The sequence below is a fragment of the Rattus rattus genome, chromosome 10, assembly GCF_011064425.1.
Source record: "Rattus rattus isolate New Zealand chromosome 10, Rrattus_CSIRO_v1, whole genome shotgun sequence".
Classification (NCBI taxonomy): Eukaryota; Metazoa; Chordata; class Mammalia; order Rodentia; family Muridae; genus Rattus; species Rattus rattus.
The window spans coordinates 44954485-44971865 of NC_046163.1; the positions used below are offsets into that span (position 1 = coordinate 44954485).

The 17381-nt window shown below is 50.1% G+C and overlaps 2 protein-coding genes across 3 annotated transcripts in view; one reads left to right on the plus strand and one right to left on the minus strand.

Moving 5' to 3' along the window:
* Positions 1–11958, plus strand: part of Cd247 (CD247 molecule) — a 74785-nt gene extending 62827 nt beyond the window's left edge. Inside the window, exons 2-8 of one of the 2 annotated variants that reach the window (XM_032915331.1) lie at positions 4879–4982; positions 6130–6183; positions 7152–7232; positions 8336–8371; positions 9052–9108; positions 9882–9917; positions 10986–11958. In XM_032915331.1, the coding sequence (XP_032771222.1) occupies positions 4879–4982; positions 6130–6183; positions 7152–7232; positions 8336–8371; positions 9052–9108; positions 9882–9917; positions 10986–11051 (434 nt within the window). In that variant the 3' untranslated portion in view covers positions 11052–11958. The remainder of the gene's footprint in view (positions 1–4878; positions 4983–6129; positions 6184–7151; positions 7233–8335; positions 8372–9051; positions 9109–9881; positions 9918–10985) is intronic. The other variant, XM_032915332.1, reaches the window with a different exon arrangement.
* A 2282-nt stretch (positions 11959–14240) lies between these two features.
* Pou2f1 (POU class 2 homeobox 1) overlaps positions 14241–17381 on the minus strand; it is a 138406-nt gene continuing 135265 nt past the window's right edge. Inside the window, exon 18 of the transcript XR_004389324.1 lies at positions 14241–15724. The gene's annotated coding sequence lies outside the window, so the exon portion shown is untranslated. The remainder of the gene's footprint in view (positions 15725–17381) is intronic.

Below are 17381 nucleotides of genomic sequence, written 5' to 3' on the forward strand. Positions count from 1 at the left end.
CCTCTGATGCATATGTGTCATGACATCTGAACCATGGCTCTTGTGAGGATGACAATGGGGTATTTGAGGATGCTAGGTTCCCTCTTGCTAAGGACACTAGTCTTTGGACTGACAGATACTCCTTGAACTGTCTCTAGCTGCCCTGAGGGCCTCCACTGAGTGTCTATTCCAGGTGTCCCTCCACACCCGTGGCTTAAAGTGAAAATAGAAGTGCTCTTGCAGGCTGGTTCATGAGAAGAAATCAGGTCCCTCACCTGGGAAGTCTAACTACCCATAATCCTCCATCACCAAGGGTATCGATAAGTAGCATTACTCCCTTCATAAGGAGAGGAAACGGAGGCTTAGATTGTCAGAGCCAGGAGCATGCAGCCAGGGCCTTGGAGCAGAGACAGAGCATGAATGATGTTCTCTACCCAACTGGGAAATTTTCTCTTGTGTAGATGATCTGGTTGCATAGCCATAAGGAGCCAAATTTCTCTCTCCATGCTCTGGGTTACATCAGCTCTATGGGATTCTTGGTCTCTCCCCAGCCAGAACTGAGGCGCCCCTACCCAGTCCCTAGCCCAGAGTGGTTAAGCAAACCTCTACAGGGAGCCCAGGGAGCCCATTCTAACAGATAGGCAGGTTTACAGCTCTGGGGCCCTAAAGCTGTTCATTGGCTACAGGGTTTTCTCTCATCTGCTGGCGTTTTCCTGGGTGAAGTGGATCTAAAGTATGGATGGAAACATAAGATAAAGTGACTTTCCCAGCTACCATGGCAGCAGGCCCCTAAATTCCTCCTGGGAAGCCTCTGAGGGCTCTGCCCGGGATGGGCTGTGGCAGAGATGTGGGTAATGTGTGGAGCCGGTCAAGTCTCTGCCTGTGAGTAGGCAGGGCTCAGGGGTGGTGAGATCATCCAGTCATCACGAGTGGCATTGTGAAGAGCGGCTGCCGGGGTGAACGCCTAAACACCAGACGCCATTGCCTTTATAGAGGACAGAAAGCCTGTCACGTGCAAACCACCTGGCAAAGCATCCTTGCGATAGCCCTTGAGGCAAATCTAAGTGTTCCCGCCCTGCTTTAGGGACAGAGGGCCTTCAGCCCAGAGAAGTGAGGTTACTCTTTAGGACCACACAGTCAGTAAACCGGAAGGGAAATAGTGGAAGCCACCTGCCCCAAACCCAGCTTCCTTCCAGGTCTGCAGTCCTTGGCATGGAGCCAACGTCCAACAACTAGCTAATAAATTATGTGACTGACTTAGGTCCTGAGCTCTTGCATGGAATTTCCTGTCACTACATTCTTTAGTGTGTACACAGTATGTCTCTCGGTACACAGACTATAGGGCTGAAGAGAGAAACCTTCCCTACAAAGGGTTGGATTAATGCCCTTTCCTTGCCAACCCCACACGTAGCACTTTTGTTGCTGGCCATAAAACTTGTGCTGCTCTTTACAGAAAGTGAGAAAACTTGTCCTATTATACATCTCCGGGGGGGAGGGGGTGTGCCCGACTCCCCGCCTGCCACTTTCTGTGCTGACTGTGCACAACACAAAGAAATATTTCTTCTTATTTGTTCTGAATTTACTGTCCAGTAATTTTTTTTTTCTGTTCTCATTTCACACGACAGGCAGCTGAGTGATTTTCTCCTGGCTTTCTCTATGAATCTCAACCACCCTGTAAATCGACCCTGACATCTCTCCAGCCCTAAAAGACAACAACCGCCCCGGCTTCGGTGGCCTTTGCTGGGAGGCTGGCTTGCTTCTTAGATCATTATTAGAGCGAAGAGTAGCCTAGGGCTGGAGCCTAGCGTCTTCCCATCCCTGAAATATACCCTCCTCTCAACCGTAGGAGATTTGAGGAAGGACTATCCTGGGCATGGCGTTGGGGGTGGGGCAGGAGGCAAAAAGAAAAAGATGTAACCATTGGCCTCTGGTGCTTACAACCCGGAGGAAGTCTGAATCTAGAGAACTATGCAGGAATATGGCCTCTGTAACTGCCACCATTCACTGTCACTGGGAGAGTCGGGTTTCTGATTCCTGCAGGCGCTGCGCAGAACTAGCAGAGGGGGTCCAGAGGAGGAGCTAGGCGAGTCGTGGAGGGAATTAGAAAGCATCCTGAGGGGTTGGGGATTTAGCTCAGTGGAAGAGCGCTTGCCTAGGAAGCGCAAGGCCCTGGGTTCGGTCCCCAGCTCCGAAAAAAAGAACAAAAAAAAAAAAAAAGAAAAGAAAAAAAAGAAAAAAGAAAGCATCCTGAGTTGAAGGGGGCAGCGGGGGAAAAAGGAGGAAGAGCTGGGATATGGCTCAGTCGATATGGTGCCTGCCTACCATCCATGAAGCCCTGGGTTTGATCCTCAGAACCACTGAGCACGGTGCTGTAACCTCTAAATTCCCAGGACTCCAGTTGTGGATACAGGAACATTGCAAAGCCAAGGCTGTCCTTGGCTATAGAAGTTCAAGGCCAGCCTGGAATACATGAAGCAGTTGAAGAAGGGGTGGGAGTGAGCTCTTTCCTGTGTGACCTAGAAAGGCAGAGTGTTTTGGGGGTGCACAGAGTCCCATATGTTGAAGTGTCTTTGAGCAGGATTGAGTTGGTTTCTGAGCAGGGACCTGCGGTCAGGAGGAATCCTGGATGAGAGTTGAAGTTACAAGCTGAGGACAGAGGGCTTCAGGGACGTGATGATGGGGACAGTGAGTGAGTTAAGTCACTGCTTCCCTGGTATATAGGGACAGATTGTATAGTCACTACCTGCCTGCTCTGTGTGTTTCTGGCAGCAATCTAGTGGGGCCTTAATGATTGCTCTCAAAGCCGTAAACACTACACAGAACAAACACTGAAGACTTTCGACCTGTTTTGCAGAAGAGGCAGCTGAAGGGACACCTTGCCCAAACTTACACAGGCTTTAGACGGCGCCCTTACCCGCTGTCTCTGCTACAACCTGGGTTGGCCAGCGTCCACCAGAGGGCGCTACTGCCACTGGAGATAGGCTGGAAAGCCATAAAGACCTCTGCTTGTGTGGTTATCAGGCAGGGCCAGAAGGAGGAAGGTTTTGTGACACTGGGCCGGTTCTCAGGTCCAGCTGCTGCACCCTTACCCAGTGGGAGCGAGGTCAGGATCAGTAACGTGCTCTGTTTGCTTGCTTTGTGTGAACTTTCAAATAGGAAGGCTACCTTTTATCTAACTAACTCGTTTCCTTTCCTTCGTCCCCCTAGCCTTCTTACCTAGAGAGTACCAACCATACATACTGAGTGTGGTGCAACAAACATCAGAAAGGCAGGAGGGGTGACTCTGGAGTGAGGAGACTAAAAGAGGCTCTGAGCTGAAACATGTAGGCTGCCTGGAACTTACGTAGCTCAGGCTGGCCTCGAACTCACAATTCTCTTGCCTCTTCAATGCTGGAACTAGATAGTGAGATGATCTTACCCAATCATCGAATTTCTGAGCCCCACATTTTTTTTTTCTTTTTTTCGGAGCTGGGGATCGAACCCAGGGCCTTGCGCTTCCTAGGCAAGCGCTCTACCACTGAGCTAAATCCCCAACCCCGAGCCCCACATTTTTTAACCTCTAGGGTCTCTCTCTGTATAAAGGCCTTAGTTACCAAGACTTAGGCACCTTTCTGAGGTTTAGAGTTCATGGTTTATGCAAGGGCTCACTTACAGCTCAACTTCCATGTCACCAAAGCCACAAATAAAATGTAAAATGTCCTGTGCACAGCCCACAGTTGCATTTTTCTCCTACTCCTCCCTCATTCTCCCGAGCCTCTGTGGTTACATCTGGTACATTGTATACATCAGTGCACAGTACATCTGGTACACATGTATGGGATGGTGAAAGGCACCCTGGTTCCTGGTTGAGCTAAGGCTGGAAACCCTGAAGGGACGGTAGGTGTTTCACCTGACTCCCAGGAAACCAGGCCTGTCACTAGCCGCAGCCCTCCATAGATTTGTGGCCATCTGACACGTAAGGGCAATGCCCCAAGCCCCTCCACAGGTAGAGGACATGACCACAGGTCCAGTAAACTCAAGACAGATCTCCATTATAATGAGGTAGCTAAAGGCTTGGAGGCTTAGCCAATCACCTTTTCTTCACAGACACTCCTCCCTGCAAAAGGTATTTAACCTCAGGCCCACCCTGAGAAGTGGGGTATGGTTTACTCATCCACTTTCTGCCATGACAATAAATGTCTTAAAACCACGGACTGCCTGTTTTCATCCGGACCCGCCAATGGGAGCCACGGAGAAGGCCTTCCCTATAGTGCCACCGTCTAATCTCCTCCTAGAAGGCCTCACTGTGCTCGAAGCCAACACAAGCCTGCCACCATCAAGCCAAGGACTATCCCCCAGGACCAGCTGGAGCTCCCCTCTCCCCCCCTATCCCCCACCCCGGGGCTAGATCCAGTCCATGGGCCTCCGCTCTGTTCCCAGCTTTTCTGTGGCTTCCAGTGGCACCTGGATGCCCAAGAACTCGAGAACCTGACGCCCCCAGCCTTCTTGCAGGCCCGGGGACCCCCGAGCCAGCTCCGGCTGTCCCCACCCTCAGACTGTGCTTCCCCATCCCTGGAGCAGTGTCCTGGGGCTGCCCTGTGGCCTAACACCCTGATGACAGCGTGGGGTAAGCACAGCCAAACTTCCAGCGTCCTGCCTCCCGGAGCGGCTGAGCTCTGTGGCAGAGCAGACGCGGGACCCCCGGAACCCTACACATGTGGTTGCTTTGGCAGGGTTTCTTCAGATTGAGTATGTGAGAGAGGCTGTCAGTTTGTGGTCTGTGTGAAGTGAGAGGATTGGACCTAGTGCCCCGTCATGATTCCTTTGGCTACAATCTGTCACGGATTGACCTAAGGTAGGAGGGATGTGCTCTTGCAAGCTTGGGCATGACTAACCCAGTTTTCTCTCTTTTTGGCACAGAGGCACAGAGCTTTGGTCTGCTGGATCCCAAACTCTGCTATATGCTAGATGGAATCCTCTTCATCTACGGAGTCATCGTCACGGCACTGTACCTGAGAGCAAAAGTGGGTTCCCCTGGGCTCTTGAGGGAGGATGTGGGTTCCTCTACCAGGAGGATTGTAATGGGGCTTTGGCATTGGAGACTCTCAGGCTCTCAGACTCTCCTGGGCTATGTCCGTGGGCAAGGAGGAGACAACCACGCAGGCGCAGCAGGTGGGCGGAGCCGGTGGGGTATCCATTGGTGGCAGACGCCGCAGGCCAATGAGCTAAGCCAATGTACCCAAGTACATTGCCTGGGATGTGAGGCTCCCATGGCTTCTGCTGGCAAACAGATGGCTTATGCTGGGCAGTTAAGGACAAGAAGGTGAAAGACAGGCAGCCTCTTCTTCGGGCCTGCTGTCGAGTTGCTAATCAAGGCCCCTATAGTTTTTCTCTCCAAGTCTCAACTTTCCCATCTGTCAATGAGAATGATGGACAGAGCATTGGTCATCACCTGGTGCCTGAAACCACGCGTTTTGTAGAAAGGACACATCACACTTCTGGGCAGATAGAAGTCTCATCCCTCCGGGGCAGGAGAACCCATTTACCTTTCTGGCATAAGATTTTATTTGAGAAAATCTTACTTACTTTATGAGTTTTAAATTTGGAAACTATACCTAGGTCTCTAAGATTCTCCCCAGAGCACCAACTCTGTAAAACCGTGCAGTTCCTCTCGGCTTAGGTGACACATGTGGTTATGTCGACTCAGGACACTGAGCAAGCAAAATGCTTCCCTCTCAGGAGATGGCTGGATGGGGAATGACGCCCATGTGCCTTCTTAGTAGGCAGATTTTGTAGCCACTGTCTACTCTGAGGGTCCTCAGGGTTCCTGGAGGAAAGGGGACAATCGATCGATCGGGAGGGTTCTCCTGGATCCCAGCAGGCATCTCCAGAGAGTCTGGCACCTCTGCACACAGGGTGCGGGACCAAGGCCCTTACTTGGGATGATTAACGTCTCTGGAGACTAAAGTTGTAAACACTCAGGTCACAGGCAGGAGAAAGGGCAACTGAGTTCAGAAGGGATCTGCCACACCTTGGGCTGACCACAGTAACAAGGCATAAGCAGGATGCTGTCATCCAGCATGGAGGGGCTGTCACCCAGCTCCTGCCATAGCCGGCGCGATGGCGCCCTGGGAGCTGGTGTGAGCTCTGATTCTCTCTGCTCTGTTGCAGTTCAGCAGGAGTGCAGATGCTGCTTTCCTTCAGGACCCCAACCAGCTCTATAACGTAAGTTCCGCCTTCTGCAGACCTGCCTGGAACGGTTGTCCTGGGACCCAGGGGGACTCCAAGGCCAGGCTCGGCTGTAGGTCTGATCCATTGGCCTGGTGGCTGGGTGACAAGCTGTTGAGCCTCGAGTTTCTAATCCTGACTGGAGTGGAATCATTCCTGCCCCTCAGTGCTGCTGTGAGGATGCGGAGCTTTAAGGATGAGATACATGGCATGGTCCTGCCTCTGGAGAACTCCCTCCCAGTCACTAGCAATTTACAAAGGCTGGAGGTCGCAGCACAGAGGGACGTGTCCACGGAAATGCAGTGGGACTTTGGCCTGTGAGATCCCTCTTCCAGGTGCCTCTGTTTCACATGCCGATGAGAATGTGTTATTTAACTCTGTTACACAGGTCAGCACATGGTGACTTGGGGGTTCCCATCATAGGTAGCAGGCATTTTCTGAGGGGGAGGCAGTTCCTACCACCTTTCTTGCCTCAGTACATGCTTTTTCCAAAAATTACATTTCCGGGAACTGGAGAGACAGTTAGCGGTGCTTGGTGCTCTTGCAGAGGGCGCAGCCTTTCCTTCAGCACCCGCGTGGTGGCTCACAGAGACCTGTGACTCTAGCTCCAGGGGAGCTGATGCTCCTCTGCAGGCAAACGTCAGGCACACACATATACACATGACACAAGAAAAATGTAAAAATTACATTTACTTTTTATTGTGCTGTGCTGTGTGTGTGTGTGTGTGTGTGTGTGTGTGTGTGTGTGTGTACACCATGGTACACACATAAAGGTCAGAGGACTTCTCTCCTTTTACAGTGTGGGTCTTGGAGAGTGAACTCAGGCAAGTGCCTTTCCCACCCAGATACCTCAGCTCTTCCCCTATGCTGCCTTTTTTTTCTTTTTGAGCCACCAGATGGGAAACCAGCTTGAGTTTCAGTTTATGTAGCCCCCATTCTCCTCAAGGTCCTGTTTCCTGTTCTAGGAGCTCAACCTAGGGCGAAGAGAGGAATATGACGTTTTGGACAAGAAGCGGCCTCGGGATCCGGAGATGGGGGGCAAACAGGTAGGGAGCTCCTCTGCCTCTGAGTGTGCGGGCTTCAAGGGAGGGCTGCTCATAGCAGCATGGTGGACACTAGACTCATGGCAACATAGATCGGGTCTCCGATAAGAGAATGACAAAGCCCCAGTTGCTGTCGCCCCTCCCTTTCTTCTTGGCTCCGTTCTGCACCATAAGGAGCCCGGTACTTAGCTCCCAGCCTCCATGCCTGCGCTCTGTCCACCTCCCCTCTACTGCTCCTTCACCGACACACGGTAGCACCAACGGCTCCATAGGGACAGCCTGGATGTCACGATACACACAGGAAGGGCTAAGCCTGTGGAGAAGGAACTCTGGATCCTGAATACCCTTTTAGAACAGAGCCACATCAGGCTCCAGGTGCCTGTGCCCTGTAGGGAGGGGAAGGGCTAGGAGACTCCTCTGATGAGTCCTCTTAAGAGCAGGACTCAGGACAAAATCCCGCTGTAAGGTCTGTGCTGTTCAAACCACCCAGTGTCCTCGATGCTTCTGGTCACACATGCCCACTTGGCCCTGACCTCTGAGTCCTATGCTGGGTGTGCATTACTAGAGGGCATGACAAGTAATAAAATTCCTCACCCCCTAGTCCATCCTTCAGCCTCAGCTCTCCTCCACAGGTCCAGGAGGGTACGGGGAAGGGCAAAGGTGTGGGCTGGTGGATGCCACCGTTTTCTGTGGCCACTGAATGTGCTGAGGAGCATTGGCCCGCTGCTCTGCTGAATGAGGTGGCCCAGCCTGTGTCTCAGTTTATGGTGCCTGCGAAAGTGTGAGAGAGCAAGGGGGCTGAGAGAGCAAGGGCGCTGGGTGAGAATGTGGTGTGTGTGTGTGTGTGTGTGTGTGTGTGTGTGTGTGTGTGTGTGTGTGTAGTTTGCATAATCAAGTATGAGCGGCAGGGTTGCTGCTGGGGGAGGGAGTGTGGAGGGAGGAGTGGGGGAGGAGAAGGGGTAGCAGAAGAGGGGGCCTGAGCAAGGCTTGGGAAATGTGGAGAGCCATAGCTGAACCACAGGACAAGGCAGTGGGTCGGGCGGCGTGAGGTCATTACACTTTCCAGGCTGGATTCTATCTCATCTCTGCCCATTTCTTTTCCTCAGCAGAGGAGGAGGAACCCCCAGGAAGGCGTGTACAATGTAAGTATGGGAGAGTTCGCCATTCTCCCTAGAGAGGTGGAGGAGGCTGGTGGAGGTGCTGCCTTTTCTGTCCAGGCCGGCCAGGCCTTATTAGAGGGTCCCGTGCCACCTGCTGGTGGCTTTAGACCGGCCCCTTAGGCTGGGCAGGGTCATCACATTTCTTTCCTTCTGTCTTTGTCTTGCCGTTCTGTGGGTCCTGAGCCTGGGTTTGGGGAACTGATGGATGCTGCAGGCTATGCTGGGGAGGCGGCTTGTCTGGTGTGAAACTAGTCTCAGGCCACCAGGGTGCCCCTCGCCGCTGTGGTATGCCACTGCAATTGGTTGATCCACAACCTGTAGTACCAGCTACGAAGAGATGACTTGTTCAAATAAATGACTCTTGGCTCCCCCTGAGCCCTTGTATTGTTCAATCTCCCTGTCTTGGCTTACAGTTCTAAATCCCATTTTTCCTGTATCGAATGTGAATTGTTCAATGTATAGAACAGGTAGATCAGTGAAGATTCCAAAGTCAGGCTGAGGAGCATGGTATAGAGTTGGTTGTGGGCAGCAATGTTTGTATGACTAAGGCTTGGAGCTCTGGTAACTGGAGCCTGGCAGCTTGGGCATCCAGAGGCTTCTGAGGGAAGGCCCTCTCTGTGTTGGTTAAGAAAACGAATGTGTCACTTCTTCCCTTCCTGTAGGCACTGCAGAAAGACAAGATGGCAGAGGCCTACAGTGAGATCGGCATGAAAGGCGAGGTGAGCGCTGCTCTTCCTTGATGCCCTGGGTGGGCAGCTTCCTTCTGGCCTTTCGGATATGCTAGCCACCGTCTTCCTTTCCCATCTGTTCCTCCTCCAACTAAGAAAAGCCCACGTGACAGCTGTCATGAGCAAAGGTGCCACTGGACTGAGGTCTCAAAGGCAAACCTGAGCTAAGCCTTGCTGGAAGCTTTTCCAAGCAGTGTCCCTGTTCATAGTACTGTTGTGTGCTTACCGCGTGCTGACACGGGGTCCCTGGGGGGAATGAAAGTGTATGGCCCCTTGTTCATTAATGATTTCATAAGAATTTAAAAATATCAAGGCCAGAGTATTGTGTTCAGAGTAGGGGGTCCTGTACAACCAGCCGGCCCACATGTGTGCTCAGCGCCTTCCATTGGGCTGATAAGATTCAACTTTCCCTCGGGAGGAACAGGATTGAGCTGGCTCTACATCAGCCCATCATTATCTTGTTGCCATTCTCGGCAAGCCTTTCAGATAACACATGATTTTGGAGCTGTGGGGAGGTCCATTTATTCCAAGCATCCAGCAATACGGTCCAGATCCCAAAGATCTGAGTTGGGCAGAGTGAACTCGGCGCCTATCTGAGCCCTCGTCATCTTATTCTGCAGAGGCAAAGGCCCAGCCAGTGGCCTCAGGACCCTCCTCTACCAGGGAGAGGGATGTTGGTTAGGAAACAGTCCCCTCTGATCCCTTGAGCAGGGGCAGCTGAGCATGAGTGCTACTCCTGACCATCTTCCTCTAATCTTTCACAGAGGCGGAGAGGCAAGGGGCACGACGGCCTTTACCAGGTGAGAGCTGCTGGTGCCCTTCCTGGGCAGTACGATCCAACATGAGGCAAAGCTGAAGCTACCATAGTTTGCTTGTTGGTGGCATCAGCCTTTGTCAACAGCCGGGAGAGCAAGCCTAGGGCTCACAAGCAAACAGAGGTCACTCTATTGCCCTTATGGCTCTACTGCTTGGTAGGGATTCTGTCGTGGAAGCCTACATGCCATTTGAGCATAGTAGACGACATAGCTATCTAGAGGGTGGGAAGGGAGCCCCAAGAGGTGCAGACAGAGATAGGGAAAGGACACTCACAGGTGATTGTTTCCTGTGTCTACTGGGTTAGCTTAGCTCTGCCCCAAATTCAAGACTTACTAAGAGTGGGCAGAAAGACTGAAGGGGGTAAAAGGCTGCTTCAAAAGGAAAGTGTCATTGTAATCAGGTGCCTGGTTTATGGAAATTAGTGCAAACGATTATGCAAACTACGCGCAGAGAACCTACTTTTCTAAAAAGGGATCCCCAGTGGCTTCATCTTTCTTGCTGCTGTGTCTGCCTGAGTTGAGTAATATTCAAAGCTGCTTACTGGCAGCTGCAGGAGGCTGCCTTTCTCATCCCTGGAATAGAGGCTTTCCAGCCAGACTGAGGCTAGCTTTGCCTGAATATACCAGTGTGTGGTATATTCCCACCAGGAGGCTCCCGGATAAGGATTGAGGCCAAAGAGGTACCACTTTCCCTGTGACTAGTCCAGACTTTGTGGGTGCAGGTAGCAGATTGTGTGGCACCTCCCAGATCCCAGCTCAGTGTGTGACATGAGGAAGCCACCCCTCTTTGGTCAGATGGGAATCTGAGGAGCCCAGTGCTGCTGGGCGTAGTTATCTGAGTTGAGAAAGCAGCAAGAATCAAACTGGTAAGGATTTGCTTCAGTCATTTGTAGCAGGACAAAGAACCCATTTTTCTGTCAGCATTCTCTGGCAGGATTCCCACCCCTGACAGGAAAGATCTTCTTGGGCTCCTGAAGGGACCACGGATGAACTACAAGAGTAAGCTTGTGCCTGTGGGCTCTGCTTCATTCTTCTGTGATTTGCCTTCACCAGGGTCTCAGCACTGCCACCAAGGACACCTATGATGCCCTGCATATGCAGACCCTGCCCCCTCGCTAACAGCCAGGGGATTTCTCACTCAAAGGCTTCACCTGCTGACGTCACTTGTGAAGGACGAGGACAAAGCATTTACAACTCAGTTTATTAACTTCACAGACACCGTTTCCTGAAGAGGATGCTTCTCCCACTTGTCACATTTGTCTTCTCCAGTCCCAAAGTATTGTACATAGAATGTCACCCCTGGACTCTCTAAAGGGAGAGCTCCCCTCGCTCACACCCCAGCCCTGTTCTTGGGTCTCCTGGCAGGCCCCTCTCCCTGCAGCGTCCAGCCCTAGCCAGGAGCTGGGGGGTGGGGCATGAATACATTCCCTCTTGCAGCTAGCGGGAGTTCAGTTTGCTTTGTAAAGTCCCCAGAGACGCCTCAGGTACTGACTGCATTGTTCCATTGATATTGACTCACTTTGCTCCTGCTGTAAATTTGGCTTCTGTTGTCATACTTCCCAGTGTCAAGGTAACATGTAATTAGGTCACATTGTGAAAGGCAGAGAGGCAGGTACAAGGGAACCCAGGCAAGTGTCAGCCAGAGGTGGTGCAAACAAGGGAAGCAACATGCAAGGAAGGTTCCTAGCAGAGGAACAGTAACTAGGGGCCTCTTTCTATCAAGGATACCTTCCACATCTCCCAGCCCGTGCCAGATACTCCAGGAATGTTAAGATGTCTTACCTTCACAGAGAACACGCTTTTAGAGTGCAAATAACTTGTGTATCAACTGGCGAAGAAGATAGGGTATGTCATAACTGCCAATGACAAGGGGGTGAGGGAAAAGGGAGCAAGTCCTGCTTTCTTCCAGGAACTCTGTTCTTCCCCATCCAGTGGCAGGAAGACCCAGACCACCCAGTTCTGTAGTGCTCCCACAGTAATGGCACAATGACAGTCAGTGGACAGCTACATCATTGTGTAATTAAAGTGCCTGTGACCATGGATGGGGAACGCTCTGATCTCCAGGGTTTTAATTTATACTGGCTTGCTATTTTGCATAATAAATACTTTGCTAAAAATGATGTTTAAAGCCTTATTTCGGTGGTGAAGCCTGGGGTAGTAATGCAGACAGGAAAGCAGAAGGCTGCCTGGGCAGAAAGTGATAAAATTAGAGTCAGTTAGGAATGGGTGGGTGGGCACCAGTACAGGAAGCCATCCCGAAGCTCTCTTTAAAGCATGAGGTGGTGACTGTGTAGGATGTGGCACAAGTCTGGTGGTTGTACCATCAAACGGAAATGTCCAGTGAGAGGATAGGGACCTGGCCATGAACCAGAAGAGGATGGCAGAAAGGCATCCCAGGCGAACCTCACCGTGAGTGCAGGAAAACTCGGCAGTAATACCGAGTAGAGCGTCTGGGAGTGCCCGCCATGCCACTCACATAGGGGTAAGGAGTGGCCAGAGGTATTTTTAGGTCATCTTCCCTCACCAAAAGTGACCTTGTCCTTAGTAGCGCCTTCTCTAAGAAGAGCATCTCTACTTGAGTTCCCAGTTCATCAAGTCCAATTAAAAATGGATGAAAGGTTGAAATTTGTACATTGGCCTCCCCCCTCCCCCGGCCACCCCCCACATTGGCTTTTTAAAAACAGAAATCCAAGGTTATTAATTAAAGGGTCCTGAAAATTAGCAATCCCAACAACACTACCAGCATATACAGAAAGGCCTGATTATGTGTAACCCAGTCTTGCGGGGCCTGTTCACTCACTGTTAAGCCCAAAGTTGGGGCCTTTAGACAGAGTGCACCTAATATCCAGGCCTGTTCTAGGCCTCATTTCAGGATCAGTTAAGTAGACATGGCTGGAAAATAAAAGTCTGACCCAGTTCTGTTACGAACATGTCTCTTGGGCAAAGGTGAGAATTAGCAGTGAGCTTTGAGAGAACTGAGCATACATGCTTACAGAGTCAGATCTGGGGAACCAGAGTTCCTGGGGAGGAGTGCTCGAGATTCAGACGTTGGCTGGTCTCCTGCCCTGTCTGAGGCCTGGCCTTGAACTTTCCATAACATGACCAGTCTTTCACTCTACATACTACTAGCTGTAAGGTCAGAGGGTTCCAAACATGTTAAACATAAGCAGTCTATTTCATGGTTACAAATGTCAAGACGTGTGTCTGAAAAAAAAAAAAAAAAAGGGCTGGAGAGATGGCTCAGAGGTTGAGCACACATTGCTCTTGCAGATGACCCAGGTTTAGTTCCTGGTCTTTGGAATGAGAGAAAACTCTTTATAGAGAGCCAGGGCAGAGGCTGATCACCAATCCTGAGGGGAGCTCTGTTTCCTATGGGGCCCTGGAAGCAGCTAGAATATTGCTACTTTCTAAAAGGAGGCTGGGAGACCAGTCTCTTTAGAGGGACAGCACAGCGTTTGCTTACTAGAGTCATTCTTATGCAAGAAGGTGTCTTTACCAGAGAGGATGTTAAACTTTGACATTACTTAAAAAGTAACTCTATAGACTTACATGCAAGACGCAAGTACTAGAAGGGAAAGGAAGGATTTAATTTGACTGACGTATGAGCAGAAGAGAGGGCCCACATGTCTTTTGGCTTCACACTCTGTCATCTTGAGATGGGCTCTCGTTAGCACACGCTTGCAGAGGCACTTCCCAAAGCTCTCCAAAAGCTCAAGACGTCTCTGTGGAACATTCTAGGACTCTGCTTTCCTTATGACATCAGAGAGCTATGAAGCACCAGGTGTTAAACTGTCTAGAAGGCAGGAACTTAGTTATGTACACAGCAGGACCAAGGGCCCGTCTGGGACGTGCCACCTTCAGAGGATCCTCTTCCACCACTCCTGGTTCGGGGCCTGCTAAGAAATGGCAGAGGCTCCTGAGCCCGGCAGACAAACAACTGAGCCTGGAGAGTAAAGTTCAACCCCAGTCAGCAGTCACACACACAGTGAGCCAGCTCTGAGGAGTTCCCTACAGGACCAGTCAAGGGCCTTCGTGTTTGATCATACAAAGCAGTCAGCTCTGAAGGAGACTACTACTACTCAACTCAGGGTTCCACTAAACCCAACTGATGTCTGGAGAAGGGAAACACAGTGGCCACAGCTCACTAAGGAAGCCGGGGGAGATCTAAGACTAAGGTGCTTAGGACTCCATGATTCATAGAAAGACCCGTGGGAGAAGTGTTTTGGAGGGCCTGTGTAAATGTCTGTGCAATGCTTATGTAAAGCACCAGAACACCAAGGCAGCAACCTCACAGAGACAAAGACAATGTGAAAACACTTGGAAAATGGTTTAATGTTTTACAACAGAAATCGGAACTGTACAGTTACAGTAAGTTTAATATATATAAAAATTACAGCAGACAAATGCATCTACATAAAACCCACCATTTCATTCTGATTCACTGGCACCCACATAATCTTTCCCAAGCCCTATCCCCTCTGGCAGCCCAGGAGGGGAATCACATCAAGGGCACTTTTAAAGAGACAGCACCGCTCACAGCCACCGCTTCCCGGGCCTCTGGAGCTATGAGCCGATCCCAGCAAGTACAACTGTTTGGGTTTCACGTTTTACAAATCAAGAAAAACAGATAACGAGGGCCAGTGCTCCGAGTTATCAGCTGAATCTTATAAAACATCCCCACTGAAGGAGAAATGGCTACGGATGCTCTGGGGAGAGAGGCTACACAATAGCCACCCAGACTGCAGAGTCGTCTGAAGGAGAAATGTAGAGGACACCCAACTAACTACTCAGGAATTGCCACTGCCTCGTTAAAGCTGCTGGGCAACTCTGGAAAGAATCATGTACATCATCTTGTAAGTTTCCACACACAAGAACTCAAAAACTCACATTTTAAAGTACATAAAATAACATATTTTGGGAGGCCAAGGTGCCCGTTTCCTTGTGTTCCTCCCTTGACAACAGTGGAAAAACACCCCTGAATTAATATTAATTAAAAAAAAGGAAAAAAACAAGTGGGGAAGTTAAGATATTTAAAGACAGAAACAAACATCTTAAAAAAAACACAATCAGCGTCTCTTTAAAACCAGCCCCCTGCTGGGCAGTCCTCAGTGACTCCACACTCCGTGGACACTGGTGGAGACTTACCAAACAGTATGTACACTCAGAACCTTTCGTTTTTATTACACCTAGGCAGTGAAAACTGTTATGTTAATACATAGACACACCCAAAACATACAAAAATACTATTATTTCAAACTACCAAGAATAGGACAGCGCAATTTCATGCTATGACTTTAAGAGCATTACACTGAAACAAACAAGAAGTTAAACGACATTTTTTTTTTAATATCCTGGAAATATACCAAAATATACATCTAAGCTTTGGAATTACTGAGGTTAGACTAATGCAAGTGCTGGGTAATCGTACTTAATACACAAGTCTAAGGTTCTGCAGGAAAGAAATTGTCTTTGGTATCTGCATCAGGCTAGTATTATTAACATTTGGATTTTGCTTTGGGATAGAGCTTGTATGACCCTAGAACCAAACCCCCCTCCCCCAATCAACTGAGATTAAAAAGATCCATGTAAAAATTTCCTTCATTTGCAACCCCCAACCCACCCGCCCCGGATAAAAAGTCACAGGCATCTACCTAGCACAAAGGTTACGAAATACAATGCATAGTCGCACAGTGGTGCTGCAAAAGGAAACAAAACTAGAAACAAGATAAAGACAAATTTGATCATTGTTCTGCATGTTTCCTCACAAACAGGACAGCCACTTCCAAGCAGTTCTGGTAACAGAAAAGAGAAAGAAGGCTCAGAAGGGCCCTTGGGTTGAGACCCCGCCCCAAAGGTGAAAGCACCCAGCAGAGTAGCCAATCCTGTGCCAGCGTCTTCAGCTTCCCCACTCTGTGGCGTCCATGGCACACTGTAGCGGTGCCCAGCTCTAAGGCCCTGCGCTAAGCTCCGGTGCTCTGGTGATGGCCCTGGCTGCTGTCATTAAGTCTGTGGTGGGGATGGGATCTTGGCTTTTGTTTTGAAAAATCGGATGTTCCCACTTCTTCATGCACGCTCTGCTTACAAGGCAGTCAGCGAGGGCCAAAGCTCCTGAGCGCGCATCTGAATGAATCCCTCACCTCAGAAAAGCCTTGCTGCCCCTCTGAGCTGGCCCGAGGTGTCCCCACCTACCCTTGGGCATGCCTCCAAGGGCCAGGATGCCGCAGACTGGATTGAGGCTGAAGACTTCCCTTTTCTTTGGTTTTTTTGTTTGTTTTGAGTTTATACAATCATTAAGAAATCTTTGGTTTTGGCTGGAAATGGAAAAACAAAACAAAACAAAGAAACCACCCTCCCCTGGCTTATAGCAGCAGTATAATGACCTGACTTGGCTAAGCTTTTTCTTCCCCCAACTTTGGGGTTGGGAACTGCAAGTTAAGAACTACATTCAAAGAAAATGTTGAAAGGGCTGGAGAAGCAGCTTCCAGAAAGCCCGTCGGATATAAGATTGTCAAATAATAATTATTATTATAATATTAATAATAAACTTAAATATTTGGAAATTTTTTGGTCATGTCACACAGGAAACAAGTGAAATGTGTAGCTTGAGTCAGTGTAAATGAACCTTTGGTGTCCTTTCTACCAAGTCCTGGCAATGAGCAGAATCCCATGGCCTCAGGGGGGAATGGCGAGTCAGAAGCTGATGGATACCCAGCAGTTAGAAATATGGGGCAGATGGGAGAGGGGCGCTGGCCATCCTGGAAGGTAAGGTGGTGGGGAACATGGTAAAAGACCTGTGAGGATCCCTAGCAACAAAAACAAACAGGAGATTGCAATTTGCCCTCAGTCTGTAGTAGCTTAAAAGCAGAGACATTCAGAGGCTTGGGGGTGGGCTGGGGGAGGGGCAGTCCCACCCCAGGTGACAGGTCTGATGATGCTATAGGCCAGAGTTTATGCTGCTGAGAAGAGGGAGGGCAGACTTGGCAACTCTGTAGGGTTGAGAGGAAGTTAAAGCAAGATACTCAGTCAGAGCTAGAAATGAGGTACACAACAGCTCCTGGGTAGGCGGTGGGCGAAACCCCACTCTTACTCACCTAGCCTTCACTACCACATATGAGAGCAATAGCTGAGGGCCACTCTAGGGATGCTTCCTTCAGGGAGCCCTCCTGTGGACTGAGTGGCACACACATTCCCACAGAAGCAGAGGTAAGGAGTGGGAAGAAGTCTTTCTCTCACCATTTACCATCTATAGTCAATGCAATATGGTCACAGAACTTGAACACACTGCCCCCACTCCCACTGTTTGCAACTTTAAACCTAACCAGGGTAGCACTAACTAGTTCACTTCACTCCTGTGTTTCCTCCTGTCATTCTCAGACCCCGAACACTCTCAGGGGGGGATGGGCATTGACTCTGTCCACTTTTCTCCAATGAGATCACATGAGCTCCATG